Here is a 23,286-nt window from a genome sequence, read left to right on the forward strand (position 1 = left end):
ACTAGACTCCCAACATGGTCTCACTTCTTACCTTTTATTACTTATAAAACCATCCTTGCAAAAATTATGAAAGCAAATTTTTCTTTCAATCAATATTCAAAATTTAAGGAATATATATATGTATATGTTAGGAATAAAAATTAAAATTATGCTCCTTATTTGTTATTGTTGTTTTGGTTGGTTTGAGGTGTTTTTTTTTGTTTTTTGGTTTTTTTTTCCCCCCGAGACAGGGTTTCTCTGTGTAGCTTTGCGCCTTTCCTGGAACTTGCTTTGTAGACCAGGCTGGCCTCGAACTCACAAAGATCTGCCTGGTTCTGCCTCCTGAGTGCTGGGATTAAAGGCATGTGCCACCACCGCCCAGCTTGGTTTGAGTTTTTCTGTTTTTGATTTTAGAGACAAATTTTCTTTGTGTAATATTCCTGTCTGTCCTGGAATTCGAATTGTAGACCAGGCTAGTCTCTATCTCACAGAGATTTTCCTGTTTCTACCTCCTTAGTGCTGGGATTAAAGATATGTGCCCCCATCAATTGGTAATTATACTCCTTTTAATTGAATCTGCCAGTCAAATTATGATGTACTAAAAGAAAAGGATAAATCAATGTATAAAAGATGATGACCATGAAACTATACATATTATGTATATTTTTAATATTAGTATGTATGCAATATATATTGTATATATATTGTGTATATATATAGTAAACATACTAACATCTTATATAATATACTATATATAATGTAATTATATAAATTATAACATAATTCATATATATATTATACTTTATATATATTATACTATATATATATAGTATAAATATTAACATCTTCAAATAAAGCACAGATATTTTGTTAGTAGATGTGAATTACATGTCATCATGGTACATGCCAATAAAATTTATTTATCTGGGGATATAGTTGAATAGCATTTGTGATAACCAATGACTCAACTGGTTATAGTACTATTTGTTTCTCAGGATGAATTCTTAATGAATAGGATGAGCCCACCATTGAGGATTCAGATCCAGAAAGGAACTTACATCAAAGGAAGCATTTAGGAAATGTCTAACTTACCCTTTCTTCACCTTTTACCTCAAAGCTGAAGTCATTTCATGGAGTTCTGGATTTGTTAATGACTGAAGACGAAGCGGCTAGGTAATGATTTTGTCAACGAGGGCTCTCTCTTCCCTTCAACTACACAATTGCCAGTATTACCCCACAATGCCAGGACGTTTTACATGGATTTCAGCAAAATAAACTAGAGTGTGTTCACATTTATCTGCACTGATCGCCTTGGAATTCAGCCCATGCCTAGATGTATTTCAGGTTCAGCATCACAACGTTCTTTACTCAAATGAGTGCAGTATAATTACTTTGTCTAAATTTCAGCTGCAAATATTGAACATATTTTAAATGGACAGGGGTTGCTTGGTCACAGAAAATCCATCAATAATGTAGACAGGCTGCATTGTAAAAACAGCTCTGTTACCAGGAGGGCTTCTTTAAAAACCCCCACAAATCCTGGCATACCGCAGTGAGCTGGGCCTGGCCTCCCGAGGCTAGAGCCAGCTGCACAGCTTAAAGCTCAGCTCCTTCAGCCACCCCATGGAGACTATTGGCAGCCACCTCAGAGGGGTAAAAATAAACTTGAAAGTATTTTTAACACAGCACAACAAGGCTCTGTGGAAGAAGCCTGCAGGTTAAGCACAACAGCGCCTGTCTTTTACCTTTCTGTGAGTTCCATTCAAGAATACTTTTTCAATATGATCATAGTAGGCATCACACCAATATAACGTGTTGGTGTGAAAGTCCAGCGTTAAGCCATTTGGCCACAGCATCTTTGAAGTCACAAAAATCTGTCGATTGAAGCCATCCATCCAAGCCTTCTCAATCCTTCCCACGCTGTCATCTATTTTATCTTCCTCCCAGTCTGTCCAATACATCCAACTAGGACATGAAAAACAAGAGTATATTTTGTTATCTCCAGTAGCCACCCTGTAGAGAGCACTCCTCAGGTTTGGTACTTCCATATGTCAACGGCTTTTCTGACATGTTCTATCTAAACACTTATCTTTCTGAACCAGAGTACATCTGTGAAGCCAGAAAAGCCAAGGCCACTATACAGAGCATTTAGCCTCACCACAGAAAACTTTCTAATACCAGCTACTACCCCTAAGAGATCACAGGGTTGTCTAATACATTATTTAAAACAGTGGTAAGTACCAACAAACATCTATTTTCTTTTCTCCCTGATTTTTTTTATGCATCATTACCTTTAAATGTTGTTCCACAAAATGTATAATTGGCTCAGTGATTAGAAGGTAGACAGCTGACATGAGAACCCACAGCACAGCTGATGATCTATTCCAGACTGTATTTAATTCATATGAATTAGAGGTTTTTTAGATAAGCAACTGGATTGCCTTTGTTCTAAAGGTCACAGTTATACCAGCTTTATTTGGCCAGATCCAATTTGTCTTCCCGATGCAAATTATCTATGCTTTATTGCTGCTTATTATTACCCCAAATCCACAAAAGACAATTTAGCTGCATGTAAGTTTAATAACAGCAGATTGACTGACCTTGAGATTTTGAGCTTTTAATTTCTATCTCAAACAAAACACCCTTTAAAAACGAATCTTTTATGTAAGCTGTAACAGTGGGAGAGTGAGCCTGGAGCTAACATTCCAATTCCCTCATGAATAAGGTTAAACCACACAATATGTGTTGTTTTAGGGTCATGTGAAAGTTCCCATGTTATTAATTAAAGTGGAGTTCCATTTTGGCATCCCAGACACAGCTTTCTAAAGACCCAATACTTATCTAAGCTGGGGGCCTTAAGAATACCCCCCCTGATAGCTTTTCCTTCCTTGTGGGGACCCTGAGGAATTTCTGACGTAATTTGGATAAATTCTATATCCTCACTATGAATCCTCCAAGTGTTCCAATTGGCTGGTAAGTGAAAGTTGAGAATTTAGCCTCCATGATTTCCTATCAAGTAAGCTTTTTAAAAATTATTTTAACAGTTGACAACTATTTTGATTGCCTGTTGAGACTGGATGTAGTATTAATCTGAAAGTAACAATGGATGTCAGTGTGCCTTGTTCTATCCTGAATTCTCTACAAGAGCTTTTATCATTGTGACAACATAGGAAATGACAAAAGGGAAACGATATTTTCTCTAAATCCATGATCAGGCACCAGTGTTTCCTTTCATTTATATAAACCAGCATGCATAAAGTGCACGATATTTCATCTTTAATGGCATTTTCTAACATCATCATAGTCACTTAATTAAAGCCCTTTAATTCTTATTATTAAAGTACACATTTTTGAAACTGGAATAATCTTTCCCCTCAGCATTTCCTGTTGATCATGACATACACATTTTACTCTGTAGTTCTCTATCCTGACTCACAGACATAAATGTTTTCATATGAATGCATGTGCATGATGCGCACACACACCACACAGGCTTGTGACGACTTGAAATTCTGATAAAGACGTTTACTGTTTTGCTGTTCTGTAAGGATCGAATGAAACCTCAAGTCAGAACAGTCCCGAGTAAAGGTGTATTGTTGATAAGGGCACAGACTTGAAAAGGATTAAGGCCCATGGGAAACTGGCAAAGTTTTTGCCCATATAGCTCAAAATTGGCAGAGCTTTCTTCTCTGGTCAATTATGAGTATTTACAGACAATTGATCAGTGTGTACAAAAACTAGTCAACCGCAGATTCCTCATCTCCATGTTTTCAGCCAGAGACTTGTACCCACAAAGACCTCCTACAGGGACTAGATCAGCCCTCCTTCTGTGCTGTACATAATACAAACACTGAGGTTCCTAGTCATTGTAGACATGGCTGCATCACAGCACGCAGCCTGCCTGATGCCAGAGTTTCTGTGTCTGTCATTCTTTATTCTCTAACCACCCAGTAAGTTTTCCCTACCTAAGACACACAGGTCAGGGCACTGTTCAAATGAAGCATTGTTGTGAACTGATCCAGTACCTAAGTTTATTTTTAAACAACAAAAAAATATATTTCTTTTTCATTTCTACTTTCAAGCCCCCTTACCCCACACACACACACTTAAATCTAGATTCCACATATGAGAAATAATATAGTGTTTATCTTTCTGAATTTAGCTTATGTTTCTTAACATGATGATCTATCCATTTTTCTGGAAACACTTTTTGACACGTTGGTCTGGTAGAAGACCTGTATGTGTGAGATTATTGTAAGTGTTATAGTACTGAGGGACCTGAGAAGGTGAGACCTTATATCCCCAGGCAGATAGAAAGGTTAATGAGGTGGAGGTGGTTGGCCTCCATAATTTGCAGGGAGGAACTACAAAGAAGCAGACCATCTATGTAATGAAGACCCTTGTGTTTCAAAAAAAGGCAAGAGAGTAAGTTAGAGACCAGAGCCTTTCCAAATAGATGAGGGCTGTCTCAGAACCCATGAGATAGGACAGTAAAATTTAGATAGAAAGGTGAGGATCCAGGTCTGTCCAAGCAAAGGTTTTTTTGTGTCTGGAGATCGATTGAGAGGAATAGAAAGGAAGGCATATCTAAGTCTAGGACAGAAAAATGAAAGGTTCCTGAGAGGAGGGTGCTGTAGAATATTATTTTTAAATGTGTTATATTTGTTTACACTGTAGAACATTTGTTTAATGATGCAAACTGTGACCACCTGTTTCAAACAAGTGGCCCTGCATAACTTGGACTGTTCTTATTTATACAGTTTCAGTGGTTTGCATCAACAGTTTTACAATCCAATTTTGTTCCTTTAAGTCTCTAAAAATGGTTACAATAATTGCCAGTTTGTTCCATTGCTTCATTCCCTTTAGGTTCCCCCTACTCTCCCACCAGTAACCATTACCTATTGAATCCATAGCTCTAACATTAGAAGCATAGACATTGTTGCTAGTCATCAAGGAAGTTGTCTAACTAGGCACAGCTACAGGTGGAAACAGAATGCCCAGCTGGCAGCATTTGCTGTTATAGTGTCATGCAAGTGAGAGACAGTTTTGTCTCTAGTGGTCATTATTATAACTGGTAGAATCTGAGTTTTCACAATCAACTCACCGGCCAAAGCTGGATCAACTAAGTCTACTCTCTGTACTACTTTATCTCTTCCAGGTTTTTCCATTCATCCTACAGGCTACATAACTTGGAACCTTGGTCTTAAGGGTTGGCATTATATTTCTCCCTTGTTCTCATGTCCATCTCTCTTAAGTACTTGGAGTATTGGCACAGTTATTAGAAATGAAGGCAATGTTGGTTTCTATGATTCTGCTTCATTTCCTGTTCCTAGACTGTTCCCATTAGCTCTCCATACCATCTATTTATTTGCATTTCTCCTAGACTCTTGTGGTTAAAATCATTCTCTCCAGAACAGTTATGCAAATTTGCAATTAATGTTAAACTTCATGAACTACTATGACTTTTTCAGTCTAGTTACAGGGTGTGTTGGAAAGGCACCTGTTCTTAAGAAGCCTAAATTCATGGTATACTTGAAACATCCAAGGTTTTAGGGGCTGAATCAGGTCCATTGTCTATATTTAACATGCCCTCTGGCTCACCCAGATGAGAGTCATCAGGGGGAGGATTTCCTTTTGTAATAACTATTTTATCCATGACTGAGAAAGTGAAACTAAAGGCAGCCAGCAATATGGCTAGCAGAGAGAAAGCAAGGGGAGCAGCGGGTACATATGCTCCTGGGGTCATGCCCAGAATTATGCAATCAACTGTCGATGAGCTTTGCCAATGGATCAGCCTCTCCAGGACTTTTCCACAAGGAGAGTTGTTCATCCATTCTCAGGACTTTTCCCCTGAAGAAGTCACATGACTCCTGCCAGAAAAGATATAAAGAAATAGAGAAAGGCAAAAGCCCAGAGACCAAAGGTAGATGAGATAATTTACAGCTAAGAAAAGCTGGCAATAAACACCCCCAACTAAAGCTGAGCATTTATAAGAAAGAATAAACCTCCTTGTGTGATTTATTTGGGAGCTGGATGGTGGGCCCCCCAGGAGTAAAAAGAACCAACAACATTTTGGCATACCAACGTGGGCCCTATATTTCCATGTAGAACCTGAGAAAGCTGGAAAAAAAAGAAAGAAAGAAAAGAAAGAAAAAATGCCGGGCAGTGGTGGCACTTGACTTTAATCCCAGCACTCGGGAGGCAGAGGTAGGCAGGTCTCTGATTTCGAGGGCATCCTGGTCTACAAAGCAAGTTCCAGGAAAGGCACAAAGCTACACAGAGAAACCCTGTCTCGAGAAAGAAAAAGAAGAAGAAAAGAAAGAAAGAAAAAAAAGAAAAGAGACAAGGCTCCTTTAAGAGATGCTGCTCTTCAGCCTTCAGGCCAGTGCTAAATAGAAAGGTAAGCTTAGTAAAACATGCTTGCGGCAGCACAGGCACAGGCTTCCTACCGCTAGGAAAGTTGGATGCAGTTTCTGGTCATGCATGTCCAACTGAGCTGCTAGCTTTAGGCTTGGTTCTCAATTGAAAAGCAAGCAGAGCCAGTCAATAGAGCTGTGCCACAGAGGACCCAGCTGTAGCCTGGCAGTTTAAAGTTTGCTCATATGGCCAAATAAGGGTAAAAGACACAGAGTAAAAGAGGTACAGATGGAAAAACCTCTAAACAGGTTCCAATGTGTTTTCCAATGTGCATAAGCATAAGAAAAAGTAAAGGGTTGAGGATTTAGCTCAGTGGTAGAGCACTTGCCTAGCAAAAGCAAGGCCCTGGGTTCAATCCTCAGCTCAAAAAAAAAAAAGAAAGAAAGAAAAAGTAAAAAGAGTATGGACAGTCATAGAAAGAAAGAAATAGTTTAAAATGAATTCTTTAAAGAGAAGTAAAACAATAACAAAGAAAAGGGCACAAAACAATGGGAAATACACTGGGAGTCTGGAGCCTACATAGTATTGTGTTGATTTTGAATTTTTGAATGTTGATGAGCAAACAACAGCTGCTGACAGACATGGGATTGTGAACTGGACTGATAAATTAAACTAGCCTATATACTTTAGGAATGCCTTAACTTTAAAAAAGAAGTAAAAAAAAATATGTTACTTCAGAGAAGTGGTTTTGCTTTTGTTGCCACAGGAAACAAGAGGCTGCCAATTCCTTCCAGGTCAATATGGATCAGGTTTGATCAAGGGATAACTCTTGAAAATTGACAGGTGATATCTGTCAACAAAGGTTATACCTGCTCTTCCCAGGACTTGGCCTTTTCTCACTTTTCTCAGAGACCCCTAAAGATGTCTTTGTTCACAGAAAATAGAAAGCAGTCTAGAGAAAACAATGTCCACAGTACTAAGAGTTGGACTGTGGGAGGCTTTTGGTTATTTGGTGGGTCATGAGTATTTGTTATATTTATGGGAATATAAAAGGGTAAAAAGACAACTATTAATTTCAGATATTTTGCATTTGCAAGGATTTTGGTATACTGATACAAATTTAAATTTAATTTTGATAAACTGTATATATGTTTCTACTGTTGTTTAAGGTATTGTACCTATGTAGTACATTTAAAAATGCAAGATAAAGTTCTAGTTTTTAAAAGCTATTTTAACTATTAGGATAATCAAGAAACATAGGTTAGTATTCATCTATAACAATCAAATTTGTAGAAAAAATGGCCCTAATGTCCAGAAGGAAGGTATATTGTCCTGATACTGTGATGTCTGCCTGAGGCTCCCTGTTGGAGATAATGATGTTCAGGCCAAGGGAACTTGGGCCCCTTCAGTGTACCATGGCCAAACCTAGGAGGTTGGCTGGAGGGTGATCTATGTCTGATGTTTCAATGCTGCAAGGAACATGGGTACAGTAAATCCCCCAGTGTCCCTCCTGGTGACATCTTGGGCATGGTCAAGGTTGTTGATGCGGTCTCTGGCATGTTCAGGGCCAGTGATCCTCCTACATTTTGAAGCAGGGACCTGGAGGTTCTCAGGCTTTGGGTGGCTGACATTCATTTAGTGGATTTCATCTACATTCTCCCAGACTCACCTGAGCTCTTTAGGGAAAGGATTGTTGGTAAGAATCATCTAAACATCATGGGCAATAAGGCTGTTAGACTGAGTAATAGATTGTAGTTCTTTAATAAAGGATGAATCAGCAGTGTAAGACTCTAATCTCTTTTCGGTTTAAGAGCTGCTTGATGAGAAGGGGATGTGTACACTGATCAAGGTAAACACTCTGGCAACCTCCTGAAAATGGAGACCCATGACCTGTTCAGGCCAGTTAGGAGGAGGTTGAGGGTTTCCCATGGTAGAAAGGGAATTAGAAGCAGGAGCACTAGGGGCCACTGGTGATCTGAAATCAGGCACAAGGGAAGGTGGACACAGGCAGGCTATTGCTGAGAAGGATTCATAGTAGCATATTCAAACACAATTTGTTATTTTTATTCTTCCTGAGTTCTTCTCCAACTGATTTCTCCCCTTCTATGGTTTGTTACCTTCTTCACACTTCTTCCTTCTGTTTTCATGTCACACGAGCCCTTCACCTACCTTTCTTCCTGCAGTGGGCTTCCTTCTAGTTTTCTAGCCTATATCCACACTTACCTCCACTTCTATACACACATACATAGAAACATGATCCAAAGGAACACAGTTCCTTTTTTCTCCATGTTTCTATTGATACGTGTAAGTTTCTTGGTTTTTAACTGAAGAAAGAAGTAATATTTTATTGTTCCTAGCTCCTTTTGATGAAGAATATCTCTGCAATAAATGATGAGTTACACTGTGTACTTCTAAATGCTGGTGGTGTGGGAGAGCAAAATAAAACATAAAGTCTTCAGCCTGAAAGTATTTTACTTAAAGTTCCAAACATTGGAAAGAAATTTCCTGGGCTAATGCTTCCTTCTTATTGCCAGACACGTTTTCAATAACTGCTTGAACAAATTGTACCACTGACATCGATGGCTACCCCCACTGCTTTCTAAACCAGATTTCAGACATAAGTAAGATTAGGCTCTCTAAAACGAGGGTGAACCTACTACCTCCAAGTCAAATCTTCCACTGAAAATAAAACACAAAGCTCTATTGTGGTCTTGGTCTCTCTTACCACTTCATCTTCACCAAGAAAAGTTTTATTCAAGTGGATTTAGACAACATGAAATGGATATTTCAAGAATAGAACAAATAATTGTGAAAGCCATACATGAAAATGCCAAAATGAAAGTATAGTTATTTCTGTTTAAAACACACACATGATTCATCTACTCCCTAGGTAGATGTACCCTGCTTATATTTGAAGTTATTTAGAAGCTGCACTTCAGTGATCTCAGAATACTATGAACACATCACACACTATTCATTTTTTATTGTTTGCACAGAATCAAAAGAACATCCATTTGTGATCATATTTTCTTTCCATAGAAGGACATATTCATACAGAAACTAGAAATATAAACTATGTAATCCATTCATTTAATGTTTAATTTCTGGTAGGAATTTTCACACTTCTTTGATATTTTATGAATATGATTTTGTGTTCATACCATAGGTCTGAAGAAAAAAATAGAAATATTACATATAATATTTCATTCTGACCAAATAGCACAAAACTATATGGTGGTGTTCCCATGTGGAAACCAAAAATAAGATTAAAATAACTGTATATGTACAATAAGAAATAGAATGGAGTGGGTAAGAAACCTTTGTAGACAGACTGCCTGGGTTTCAAATCACACTGCCAACAACTGCATGGAATTGGATCCATGATCCCTGTTCCTTTATTCAAAGGAAGGGAATAAGAGCAGCAACCATTCAAAGGACTGTTGTGACTATTACAGATGGGAACATGGTAACTACGTTAACAAAATACCTACTTCATAGTAAATGTACAGAATATGTGTTAGTTCTCAATACATAAAACTTCATTAGCTTAAAAGTTTAACCAATAGAGCCTCTGATTGTATGATTAGTTGCAAAATGTCTAGTTGTCTAAGTTAGTGTTTACTTGAAAATACTTAAGTAACATATCCTCTAAACAAATAATTATTCATTTTATTTAGTTCAAATTATTTTGCTGTTTTTATCTAATATAGTTTCCAGGAGGGGAACTCATCAAGTAAATTCTTTGGATCTGCCTATTCCTGTGAGAATTCACTAATTCGTGTGAATCCTAAAAAAAAATAAAAAACAAACAAACAAACAAACAAACAAACAAAAACCTTGCCATTGTTAATACGTATGAAACAGAAAACATCAGAAGCAAGCTTACATACCCATTGACTGGATCTACCACAATGCCTCTGGGGTGGGACATTTCCCCCTCCAGCAGGGTTTTCCGGCTCTGAGAAGCCTTTTCCAGCCTGGCCACATTAATGGTTTTTCTTTGACCATCATTTGTCCAGTAAAGGTTATTTCCAATCCAGTCAACTGCAATGCCTTCAACATTATCCAGTTCTATACAAATGTAAGAAGAAGAAAGAAACTAATCATGTAGTCCATTTAATGAAGTGTCACAAAACAACAACAATAACAACAGAAAAAACCCAAAACAAAACAAAAATTCATCCAAGATTTTTATAGTTTGATTTTCCACTTTTTCATAGAATGTTTTCAAGTTTATTTTAAATGCCTTGTTATGCAAATGGTAGACCCTCTCTCATCACAAGGATTATAATGTTGTGTGTGTCCACAAACTAATCATATGTTATTTTAACTGAATGCCAGTATGTGTAACAAAGAAAGTGACCTACAGAATGAAGGGAAACACAACTCACAGGAGCAGAAAAGCGTAAGTACAGATGTGTAAAGTATGAACAGAGACTTCTAAGAACATCTGCAAAACCTCTGAATATTTTACATTTTTATTGAGAATTTCACAGATTTCATATAATGTGTTTTATTATTATCTGCCCCCATTTCCTCTTCTTCAATTCTTCTCCTGTCTTTCAATATCAACTTCATGTGGTCTCTCTCTCTCTCTCCTTTGAACCCACTGAGCATACTTGGTATTATCTGTATGTGCATTGTAAGAACCCTCCATAAATTTCTGTAGGGTACAGGAAATAATAATAAACCAGAGATACTATAAGAAACATAAAATTCATCTGAATCAAATCTAATTTATGAAAAAGAAAGTCAACACTTCCAAGCAAGCTCATGTGCTCATAGTTTACTATCCAGGAAGCTTCAGAACACCAGAATAACTTTCTGGGTTCATTGTGGCTATGCTTAGGAAAGTGTTTAATTTTGTCTAGACTTTATTGATGCTTAATCTACCTGAGCAGTTTCCTAATCTATCATAGTGGAGAATAGCTGTTTGCTCTTTTCTACTTACCATGTTGTATGAGTGAATTTCAGAATCATATTTTATTTGAAATCAATCTCAGTATAAACAATCAAGATGGATAATCTACTAGTTTTTAAAATTTTACTGTTGCTACCTGACTTGTAACTTTTGTATTTCCTCACACAGCAGTCACTATAACTCTCTAGATGGAAATTACATTACTTGCACTGTAAATAAATCATCACACTGATCTATCTATAGAGAGAAAGCAATAATAGTGCCTGCCCTGAAGTTATAACCCTGGGTAAAACAGCTACTGCTCCTGAACTGAGGTCATAACCAGCAGTCAAACAGCTACTGGGCCTGGACCCAGGTCATAGTTGAGCTACTGCATGGAACTCTAGCTGTACTGCCTGAGCTGGAGCAACTTCTTAGAGCAAGTTAGCTATTATTAATTTATCAAGGTGTAAAAAATATGAATATGGGTAGTCTAAATGCTTGTGGGCTGGCTATGGACTGCAAATGTACTGCGAACTCATCCCCACATGAAAATGTTACCAGCCTGCACTATCACATGGCCCAATTCTATCAAATGAGTCTTTTTAAAAACATAACTTCTTTAGTGATTCTTTAGGAATTTCACATCATGTTCCCCAATTCCACTCATTTCCCAGTCCTCCCATAACCGCCCTTCATCCTTGTAGCATCCCCCTCCAAAAAGAAAAAAAAGAAAAAAAAAAAACCAAAAACCTCTTCACTCCTCCATCTTTCCTGCCTATTCAACTCTTCATTCCTCTAGTGACATTGGCGTCCACAATGTGTCACACAGTATTCCTCTTGTCTCATCAGCTTCACTTGCAAGTGTTCATTGCAGTGAGTCATTGCTCTTGTGCAAGGTCTTGGGTGTCTGTTACAGCATCATCACTGGAGACTCAAGAAAATTCCTCTCCGATATCCAGCAACCACCCCATTCGTGGAGAGCCTGTGTGTGTGTGTGTGTGTGTGTGTGTGTGTGTGTGTGTGTGTGTGTGTTGTTCCACAGGACCGGTCTCTTCATGTGCTCCAGCAGGTCATAGTAGGGTAGATTTTAGGGTGAGCCACCCCAAGGTTCTGAAAAAGTGCCTGAATGGTTAGTCCAGGCCACTGGAGCTGAAATGTGGCTGAGCTGATTAGTCCAGGACAATGGGGCTGCCTGCAAATGGCGAGGTGGTCCAGCATGGCCCTGTGATTTCATGACACATGGTGCCTATAGCCTCCTGGGGTAACACAGACCACAAACATCAACACAGAACCCAGCTACAGTAGGACCAGGAACTCAGACATGGCCCTGGCAGCAGTTTGGGCCCAGATGACAGCATGGCTCTTAGTGTGAGTCCAGGCCACAAAATGACTCTTTCCCCCTTTCTCTTATTTATGAATTGTTGGTTTATTATTCTAGAGAACTCAACATCTTCATCAAGTCTGTGATCAGAAAATAATTCTTATTAACTAGGCAAAAGAACACTCTTCCCATTTGTTCTTGTCAGATGACACACTGAAAAGAACACATTACACAGGGCAAAGTAGCTTCTAATTCAAGAACTCCCTAGAGAGACGCAATGCTTACAAATCTCATTTTATGATAATACACTTAGAACTTCTGGATAGCATCAGAGACCTGGTTGCAAACAAGGAGAATGTCATTTCAGTGAACAACTTTTTATTAGCCAATTTAGCTTTCTTACCAAGAAGGAACAAAGTTGAAATCCTGTCATCTTCTTAAATGCAAAATGACAGAGGAATTTTTGGATACTCATTTTACTTCCACACCTAGGTTATCATTTATAAAAATAAAATACTCTGGAGCCTTGCACATGCATAGCAAATTGCTAATTCTATCTCTTATTAGATGAAACAGGCATATTTAGCTGTAGTCACCACAGCAATGTACTTTCATAGATAGGTTTTCATTTATATTTTCTAATATGGTTTGGGGCTTTGTGCTTGACTATATAAATATTAAAACAATTGTACTGCTGCAACTGATAATATTTAACTGATCTTTCAATGGAGAAAAGGAAAAAAATACATTGTGTGGGACAGAAAATACATGACGTAGTAGTATACTGTTCAGTAAATCATATTTAACATTAAATTCTAAGTTTGGATTAACAGCCAGAAACTGCATATTCACCACATTTTTAATTGCTATGGCAAACAGAAAACTTATTATCTTATATGTCCATATCTGGTGATTACCTACCTACTAAATTAAATTAAGCAGAAGTATGCTTGTTTTAGAACTACACAGATATTCAGAGAGAAGGGAGACAAAGAGCACATGTAAGTCATGTGCAAATGTGACAGCAAAGGCAAAGTACTTGGCAGTTCATCTTTCAAAAGTCTTCACAGACATCTAAGAAAACATGTACTCAGAAAACTGTGTGTCCACAGATAGTGTTTTTTAAAAAAGAAGCAGTGAGATATGGACAAAATTGATAACAACATTAGGAGGTAGTTTGCTAGAGATTTTTTTTTTTTTTTTTTTTTTTAATGATGAAAGTAGCTAAAGAATGGTATGAATGGTCAAACTTCTACATTAAACAAATAGCAACTTGGGAAGTAAGTGATTTAACAATTTACTTAATAATCAATACAGAAAGTTTAAAATTGTACTGACTTATCTCCTCTACTTTGTATGCAAATTTGAACACAAAATTGTAGAAAAAAATACCAACAGAAGCAAAAGTCAACATTAGGGTTCAAGAGAAATTTAAATTTAAAACATTAGGTTGGGAACACTTGGGTTGAGAAACAAAAGGGCTTGAATCTGGATCTGAGCCAACCAAACCAATCATATAAAGGGAGAGCAGAGCCTGGAGCCACTGTCAGTAGACAGGCTGGTTGGCTCAAAAGAAGCCCTGAAAAATACATACAAGGCAACATGGTCTTTGGTATAGTCTTTTTCCTGGTGCAGCTAATTGTAACACACTAAACTGTCAGCAAGGGTGGATTATAGTCCACCTGTTATAGAAAGGAGACTATACAAGACTACCCTTAGACAAGGAATTAAACATGAAGTAATAAAGAAAAACATAAGCCACGTCTGGAAAATTGTGGTAAGAGTTAAACTATCTACAGTAAATGAAAAAGACCATGATAAACTACAAGCTGGTCATGGAAGAATGAAACTCAAAAGTGCATCATTTAATTAGTGGCTAGCAGACCCTGCCAAGTTCCATGACCAGCAGCACATGCAAAATCAGCCAAGGCAGGCATCTAGCAGATGGGTCAACAGATGACTCCAGAAGTCAGAGACAAACAGGGAGCTTCAGAGCATCACAATTCCCTTAATTTAGCAAGTAACATATGAATAGTTCATAATCCTCTCCCTGTTTCATCAGGGTGACACGCACAGAGTGTGTGAGCCCTCCATCAGTTCTACTGTTTTATATGCACAGAGACATAGCCAATTTCAGTAGAAATTCCCTTAGCCTTTGCACATTTCCCTTTCTCAGAGTCCCTTCCTATTACACTTGCTTATATGAGAACTCTGCTTGATTTATTCATGCTTATTTAAAGCTCTGCCTACAGTAAAATGCCCAACCTTTGCTTTCTATGAATACACGGCAAGTACCTAACTCACTGACCCACTGGAAATATTATGTGACCATGAACATTTGTACACCACTCCTGAGAAATTGCTGCCTAAGACAAGAAAGTCTCTACTGCACTTAGGGGACCCTAAAGTTAGCCAAGTATGACACATTACACTGATGGATGGCTTCTAAGTTATTGTCTTAAAGCTGACAAACTCTATAAAAACCAGCTTAGATTTAAATTTTATTTTGTTTTATGAACATGAGTATTTAGTTTTATTATATGTATATTATACATACATATAATATATATATATATATATATATATATATATATATATATATATATACAGAGAGAGAGAGAGAGAGTATGATTTGTGTGTGATTGTGTGTGTGTGTGTGTGTGTGTGTGTGTGTGTGTGTGTGTGTACCACATACACAGTGTTGGATACCCTAGAACTGGAGTTATATTATGTTGTGAACCACCTTGAGAGGTGCTGGGAACAGAACTTATGTACATTAAGAGCAATATAAGTGTTATTAACTGCTAAGCATCTTTAGCTCCTAAACGCATATTTTGATGACAACTTTCATTCCATTCAATCACATAGGAATGATGAGAGAAGACAGATAATGAAAAAGAGATTCTGAGAGAGCTGACACAAGCTGATGGGAGCTCATGGACTCTGGCCTGTCAGCTGGGGAACATGCATGGGACCAAACTAGGTCCTCTGAATGTGAGTGACAGTTATGTGGCTAGATCTGTTTGGGGATCCCCTGACAGTGAGACCAGGACTTTTTCTGGATGCATGAAATGGCTTTTTGGAACACATTCCCTAGGGTGGGATACCTTGCTCAGCCTTGACACAGGAGGGAGGGGCTTGGTCCTGCCTCAACTTAGTATGCCAGATTTTGTTGACTCCCCAAGGGAGTCCTTACAATCTCTGAGGAGTGGATGGGAGGTGGGATGGGGGTAATGGGGGCGGGAGAAGGAGAGGGAAGAAGAACTGGGATTGGTGTGTAAAATGAAAAAAAAATTTAAAAAGAATGAAAAAAAGAAAGAAAAGGAAAGGAAGAGAAAAATAAAGAAAGAGTTGATGAGTTCAATCAATCCTTTTTGGAGGAGAGAAAAAAAGCTTGAGCTCATATGTATTATTTACTTGCTGATCTGAACCTAGAACAATCCTGTTCTGTAACTATAGTGCCACACAGTCAGGAAATACAATGCTTGTCTAGCAGCAAAATTCTTTGCATAGAATAATTAGTAATCATTTCAATCCCTTTACTTTAGCCATGCATGCAACCTATGTATATTTTTAATGTTTTAATCTTCCAGCATTTTCCCAGGGCGTAGAACTCGCTGGGGCTGGCAAGGTTGGTCTCAGTGGATAAAGGCAATTGTTGCCAAGCCTGAGGCTAGGGGCTCAACCTCCATAAGCCACATATTGGAAGGAGGGAACACCAACAAGTTGCCCTTTGACCTTCACATGGCTACTGTGACACATGCATACACACACACACACACACACACACACACACACACACACAAATAAGTGAATAAATATATAAAAAGAATTTTATATTTATATAATACATTCTCAAAAACATTGGTTAAATGAATGAAGAAATGAATGAATATCTTTTATTGTTTCATGAATGATTCTATCTCACCTTCTAGTGACATACAATACTTTGCACAATAATTTATCACTTGCCTCCGTCACAAGCTCTAAGATACAAATATTGGACCTATATTATACTACTTTTAGCTAACTGATAAACTATATTTAAAAACACACTAGTCAACCAGTCATGATGGTGCATGTCTTTAATCCCAGCACTTTGGAGGCAGAGGCAGCAGACATGTGAGTTCAAGGCTACCCTGGTTTACAGAATGAGTTCCAGGACAGTTAGGGCTACACAGAGAAACCATGTCTGCAAAAGAAAACAAAAACAAAAACAAACCAAAACAACAACAACTAAAAAGAAAACACATGGTCTTTGGTATCAGATAGAAAGCAATTTTCTTTCTATCTGACTTAAATTTTAATCTTTATATGAATTTATGAAATAGCATATAGAAAACCCCTGGGAATAATGAGGCTTAATATTTGTTAGCAATGTTTGCTTATTTCCCTACTCATTTTATTTTAATTTATGTTTTGGTTTTAAGTATACATATATGTGTGTGTGTTTTTGTGGATTTGGACATGAGTATAGTTGTCATAGAGGTCAGTGTTGGTTATTGGATCCCTTTGAGCTGGAGTTACAGGTGGTTGAAGGCTGCTCAACCTGGGTGGGGGGAACCAAACGTGGGTTTTTTGCAAGTGTCATGTAAACTCTTAACTGGTGATCTGTTTCTCTAGCCCCTACCTACTTATTCTTATATGCAAATTTCACCATTTTATTACTAGGCCAAGTTCTTTGTATTCATTCACTTTTCTATTCTCTAAATCTTTCACTTCCTATAAGACCAAAAGGATCTGCTATCTACTATTCAATTATCTTGCAGTTTCTCTCAAAGTACTCTGTTCTCTAAGCTCCCTTAGTACTATGCCTGCACTGTAATACCATCTACTGAATTGCAGAATTTCCTGAAGTATGGGCATATCAGCTTCACAATTTTACCCACAAACTAGGATAACAAGAAGTATTAAAAAATACCTATACCCCTAGCATCAGACAGCAGTTATTACCCTGTTAAATATTTGCAATGAAAAAGAAATTTACAAAAGAATAGAAACAGAATAAATGGAAGGAAAGAATGATTATGAAATGATGGATGCCATTCCTCGTAGGGATAGCTTTCTCAGACGAGAATATTATTGAACAGCATCTGCTAAATACAATGACATATAAATATCACCCCCACACACAACCTGAGGGAATAATAATTATAAAAGCTTAAGCACATTGCAGACTTGAAGGGGATTAGTTTTATCAGATTGATACTTTCAAACATTTCATCCCATTTTTAGATGTATAATTCAAGAGCTAGGTGCATTGTTTTGCTTTCTGTTGCTGTGACAAATCACTCTGACTAACAGTAACTTGGAAAGAAAAGGTCTTATTTGCCTTACATTTCTATGTCGCCATCATTGGAAAACAGGACAGGAGCTTAAAGCAGGTATTGAAGTGGAGACCATCATATAACTCTGTTCACTGGATTGTTATCAAGGATTGCTCTGCTTGCTTTCTTATGCAGCTCAGGACCACATGACCAGGGGTGGGCAGTATGTACAATGGACTTGATCCTCCCATATCAGTCATTAATCAAGAAATGCCCCAAAGACATGAAGATCTCTTTCCCCAGATTCCTCTAGTTAGTGTTAAGTTGACACAAACTAAAGAGCAAAGCTGGGGAGATCTCTCAGAAAGTAAAATACTTGCTCTGGAAACATGAGTTCTATCCCTGACACTTATGTAGCAGACCAGGTATTGAAATACATGCTTATATAAAGGGTACTGGTGATGCAAAGACAGGTGAATTCCTAGGGTTTAGGAATCACTGAGCAATCAATGAAGCATGATGTGTGAAGTTCAAGTCTAGTGAGAGATTCTAACTCAAAAAAAAAACAAGGTGTAGAGATGAGGAGTAACATCAGAACTTGACCAGTAACTTCCACACAAATGCACACACCCATGAACATGCATTCTCCCATAGAAAGTCTCCTAAAATTGTAATTTGATATTTTACACTCAAAATGTTTTAAAGTAAGTGGCTTATAGGCTACAATATTTTGCTACCTCATTGCATTTGAACTTTATAATCCCCAAGTTAGTTTCAATTGAAAATGCTATATAGACAAAAATAATTATGAATGTGTCAGCTTTTATAAGCAACCATGTGGCTGGAGAGATCACTCATTGTTAAGAGCACTGCCTGCTCAATCATTTAGGCCAGAATTTAGCTCTTCCTCAACTCATGTTGAGGGAAGAGGAAGCTCAAAAACTGCAACTTTATTTCCAAGGGATCCAGTGCCCTTCTTCTCTTCTCTGTAGGAACCCTCACATACATGTAAAAATATACTCACACACATAAATGGAATAAATTAAAAAGGAAAAGAAAAAATATCGTAAAGCTGTTTGTTAACTGGTTAAGACATCTTGGAAAATGGACAGATGATTTTGGAGATTAATGGCAATGTCACACCATTAGCCACAAACAAAATACCTTTATTTAGAATAGCATTATCACACAGACATAGACAGAAGATATTCCATTGTGAAAAGATTCTGTGTATATAGTTTAGCAAACAAAATATGGAATAAACTAAAATGTCTTTCCTTTACAAGTAAGAAAATCTTGGGGTTTCTCATTTTCAAACCACAATGTTTGAAGCAATCCACTGGTGTTAATATGAAAAGAATTCACTAGCACATTACAAAATCCATGTATTTAGACCTACTCACAACTACATTTCATTACTTTGTGAAAGGTGCTATTTCAAATCCCATTTGAATAGATCTGAATGGATATGATCATCTATACATTTAAAATAATAGGTATGAGTAAAATGTTTTACATTTCTACAACTACTGATTTTCTCTGAAATTCTTAATATTCCTTCAGAAATATTTAATGTGTTTACGTAGGTAGAATAAGTATAAACTAATTTCAGTTGCCTGTGTTTACTCCCAGCGTGTCTCTGGGATATGGACGTGCTCATTTGCACACATGGAGCCAGAGTTGTCCTCTGACACTTTTGATCAAAAGTACAACCACCTTCTGAGCAAACATTTATAGTGTTTCTAATTTCTTTATTTATACACATGTGCTGACTTTTAAAATACATGTATTTATGTAAAATAGATAATTAATGTTGGGTTTATTTGGTTGAACATTATGTACACCTTTTATCTTTCTCAGTGGTGCAGGGTATAAGAAAATATTGGGTTTTCTTATATCTCCTTAAGTTAATCATCACCCTTTTTATCATACAGATGTGGAGAAGGTCATATTCTTGTATGCACTCAGCTTTCTATAACTAATAAGCCACTCAAGTACTCCTTGTTCCTGTGTAGAAACATTCTCGGCAAATCTGGGTGAAGTTTTTTCTAACACTATCTGTTGTAAACCATGCCATAATTTTTTCTGTTACATAGACTCTGAATATTTTTGTCTAGGTAATCCTATATATTTGTACTTGCTCATGATCTATTTTATTATGAAAATGTGTAATTTTGGAATTGACATGAAATGGTTCTGGATTTATAATGCCTTAAAAATGTTCCACAACTTAATATTATAAAATAACATTTCCCTTAAATTTGACTTTTTTGTGTTCTTCGGATTTGAGGTGAGAAATAATTTATGAAGTAATACTCTGAAATTTTTATTACCCCAAATGGAAGCATCCCAGTTCCATCTCTGAGTGCTTCTGGGGGGTATAATTAATATCTGGCATGTATACTGAATGGCTTTAGGTAATTATTAAACTGCTTTAAAGATTACCATAAGCATTCCCATACCATCTCCTCTTCTTTCTATTACTATTAATACATTTCCAGGACAAGAAGTGTCTCTTTGAACTTTTTTCAAGTTTATTACACCATTGCTATTCCAGGCAGTGGTTTCTGTTACTGTCAGCCTTTGTTATCAGCATTCTAGAATGGCATAGCTTTTTACATTCAGGATGCTCAGAGCTCACTTTTGGATTTCTCAATGCTGATCTGAGTAATTTCACGGATAGATACTTCAAAAAGTTGATTGGTTTACTCAGCCTTACATCCAGATTCCTAAAACACAATGCTGTTTTCACATGGACTTCATGCTCAATCTCTTGCTGTGATGTACATTTTACTAGTAAAAAGGATAGACCTTGTAACAGTAAGTAAACACCTTATTTTGAAATAGTGCAGGAGATGAATACTATCCTGTACCATCTGTTTAATACAAAAAAGACAGTATTTTATTTTCTAATAATATAATAGCTAAAAGAAATTTTTTCTTGTTATAGAGTGAAAACTCTCACTTCTAATTTTACTTTTTCTGATAAAGTTATACAAAATAAGCTAATTGAAAGCAGAGTACACTTATTTGCATCAACCAAAATTCCTTTACTGTATAAACTGTGAGCCTTAAAGAGCATCACTAGGGGTTCCTGTACATCAACAAGAACGAAGCTGGTTTCTAATTTACTCTAATGGAAAGGTGAAAGAGATGAAAACAGTTTAAAAATATCTCAACTTTGTTTTTCAAATTCCCATTTGCATTAGAGGGTTTGAAGCGCAAGCATTCAGAGCTCATCCACAGGCAAGATGCTGAAAGCTAGAGCAAGTAGGGAAACACATGAAAGAGGAGGAAGACCAGTGCTTTGCAAGAGCACAGCTCTCCTTGATTTTCAATAAAGCAGACATCCGCAGTACAATGGGAAGGGCCACGGGCCTCTGACAGGAACAGCAAGACCCATGAAGTGTTCTATGGCAGGGCACGGTGGTAAAGGTCTTGAAAGAAAAAAATTTCTAAAAGCTAAAATAGGAACAAATTCTTGAAAGTAAATGTGGTTTGATGTGCGAGTTTATAGAGTCCCTGAGAACACTTGACTCAAAGAATTCCTTCAACTGAGTTCACAGACAAAGGCTAAAAGCAGAACAGGAAACCTTCAATAGACCCCTGAGTGTCTCACAGACAAGAAACTCAATCCATCCCTCGGGCTCACTCAACTCATATACAAAAGAAAACAGCTAAACCACCAGGGAAGGGTGAGAAGACCTTTCTACCCACCAGGACAGGACAAAGAACAACCTTTTGTGAGGGGTACAGAAATAAAGTTATCTGCAGTTGGCAAAGAAACAGGAAATCTCCCTCGCAAGCAAGGGGATAAAAAGGCTGAAAGGTGAGCTGCCATCAAGGAGGGTGGAGGTCAAGCCCTTTGTTTCTGAGGAGGAGATGGATACTCCACTGCACCTACCAAAGCTCCTTAGTTGTAGCAAGGTAATACTAGCCGAATGCTTAAAAAAAAAAAAAAAAAACCAAAGAAATACCACCACTAAACGATGGATGTTCAGAGATGAGAAGCCGCAAGCATGGAGTTTCATGTACTTTGGCCAAGGGAAGTGAAATTAGAGAGATCCAGCTGTCACCCCCCTGAAAAATTTTGTGCACAGACATAATGGACAGATATGGTTCAAAAGGATCAAGTTCATCTTATTTTTACATTTTCTTATTTCTTTACTTTTTAAAGATAGAGATTCTTGCTCCATTGCCCAAGTTAGCCCTGGAATTCTAGTCTCAGTCAGTTCTGCCACAGCTGGGAATACAAGCTTACCCCATGACATTTGGCAAAAAAAAAAAAAGATATAATTAATTTTAAAGCTACCTCAGACTATTAAAGGGGTGTGCTTACAATTGGCTAGTTCATAAAAGTTATTCCCATTTCCTTACCTCAGCCCACCAGTGTGGAGAAGGGAGGAGGTACAGAAAGCAGACATCAGGTTAGCAGTCCTGAGTGTCAAGGGGGAGGTAAAAGAGAATGAGCATACTAGGAGAGGAGTGAAGCCTGCTAGCAATGCCTCCTCTTCAGAAAACCCCACAAGTGGGGCACAGAGTAGCCTAGCTAATGAACTAGGCTTGGATTTTCATACATGTATGTATCATGAGCCACACATTCTAGTTACCACATTGAGGTTGCACTTCAACTTAAAATGACTGGTAAAGCTCTTTTGTTTTGTTGTTTGGTTGGTTGGTTTTACTATGGTTGTGAGTTTAAAAAAAAAAAAAAAGAGTGGAACTTAACTAAATTTTGCACTGGGCAGGAAAGCTGATTGATTTAGTGGTTATGTTTGGAAATGAAAATAATTTTTTTTTTTATTTAGGTCAAGAATCAAGGTGTTTAGCAGATATATAGCCATGACTAACAGCATTCCCCAGAATTCTTTTCTAATGGCTATCTTCATGTTCACTGCTCTGCTTTAATATGGATATTAGCCACTCCCATGGTGTGAGCTTTTGTGAGTGATTTATGAGACTATTATTTTAACTGAACTAAACTAAACAATAGTATGGTTATTAACTTCATGTTCATGATAGTTCCAAATATTAAATAGGAAACATATGATGCTAGAAACAATTAAGCAATCATTTGCATACATTTCTCTCATTTTAGTTTATACTGAAAGTTGCTACTTTATAAAATTATGAAAATTGTATTACTCAATTTTTTATGAATGTCTGAGTCTAGTACTAAAAGACTATGTCATAGTGACTCAGAACGCTAAGGCAGAGGATGACATGTTAAAGATCTGCCTGTGCTACAGAGCAAGTTCAAGGATAGCCCAGTTAACCAAACAAATCACTGTCTCAAAAAACTTTAAAGGGTCTGGAAATACACACACACAAACACACACACACATACACACACACACACACACACGTTCAAAGTTAACCAACTCATCCTAACATGAACTGCCTAATGTCCATGTCTGTCTCCTCTCTATCCAGAGGCAGTCCTTTGTCCCTAGGGACAA

General features: G+C 37.4%; 1 protein-coding gene across 7 annotated transcripts in view; it reads right to left on the reverse strand.

Annotated features, from left to right (window-relative positions):
- Lrp1b (LDL receptor related protein 1B) overlaps positions 1–23,286 on the reverse strand; it is a 1,919,409-nt gene that overhangs the window by 808,935 nt on the left and 1,087,188 nt on the right. For all 7 annotated transcript variants that reach the window (XM_036183000.1, XM_036183003.1, XM_036182999.1 and 4 more), the window contains exons 12-13: positions 10,227–10,407; positions 1,725–1,944 (exon numbers count right to left, since the gene is read on the reverse strand). In XM_036183000.1, coding sequence (XP_036038893.1) covers positions 1,725–1,944; positions 10,227–10,407 — 401 coding nt within the window. The remainder of the gene's footprint in view (positions 1–1,724; positions 1,945–10,226; positions 10,408–23,286) is intronic.

This window comes from Onychomys torridus, chromosome 4, assembly GCF_903995425.1.
Source record: "Onychomys torridus chromosome 4, mOncTor1.1, whole genome shotgun sequence".
NCBI classification, from domain to species: domain Eukaryota; kingdom Metazoa; phylum Chordata; class Mammalia; order Rodentia; family Cricetidae; genus Onychomys; species Onychomys torridus.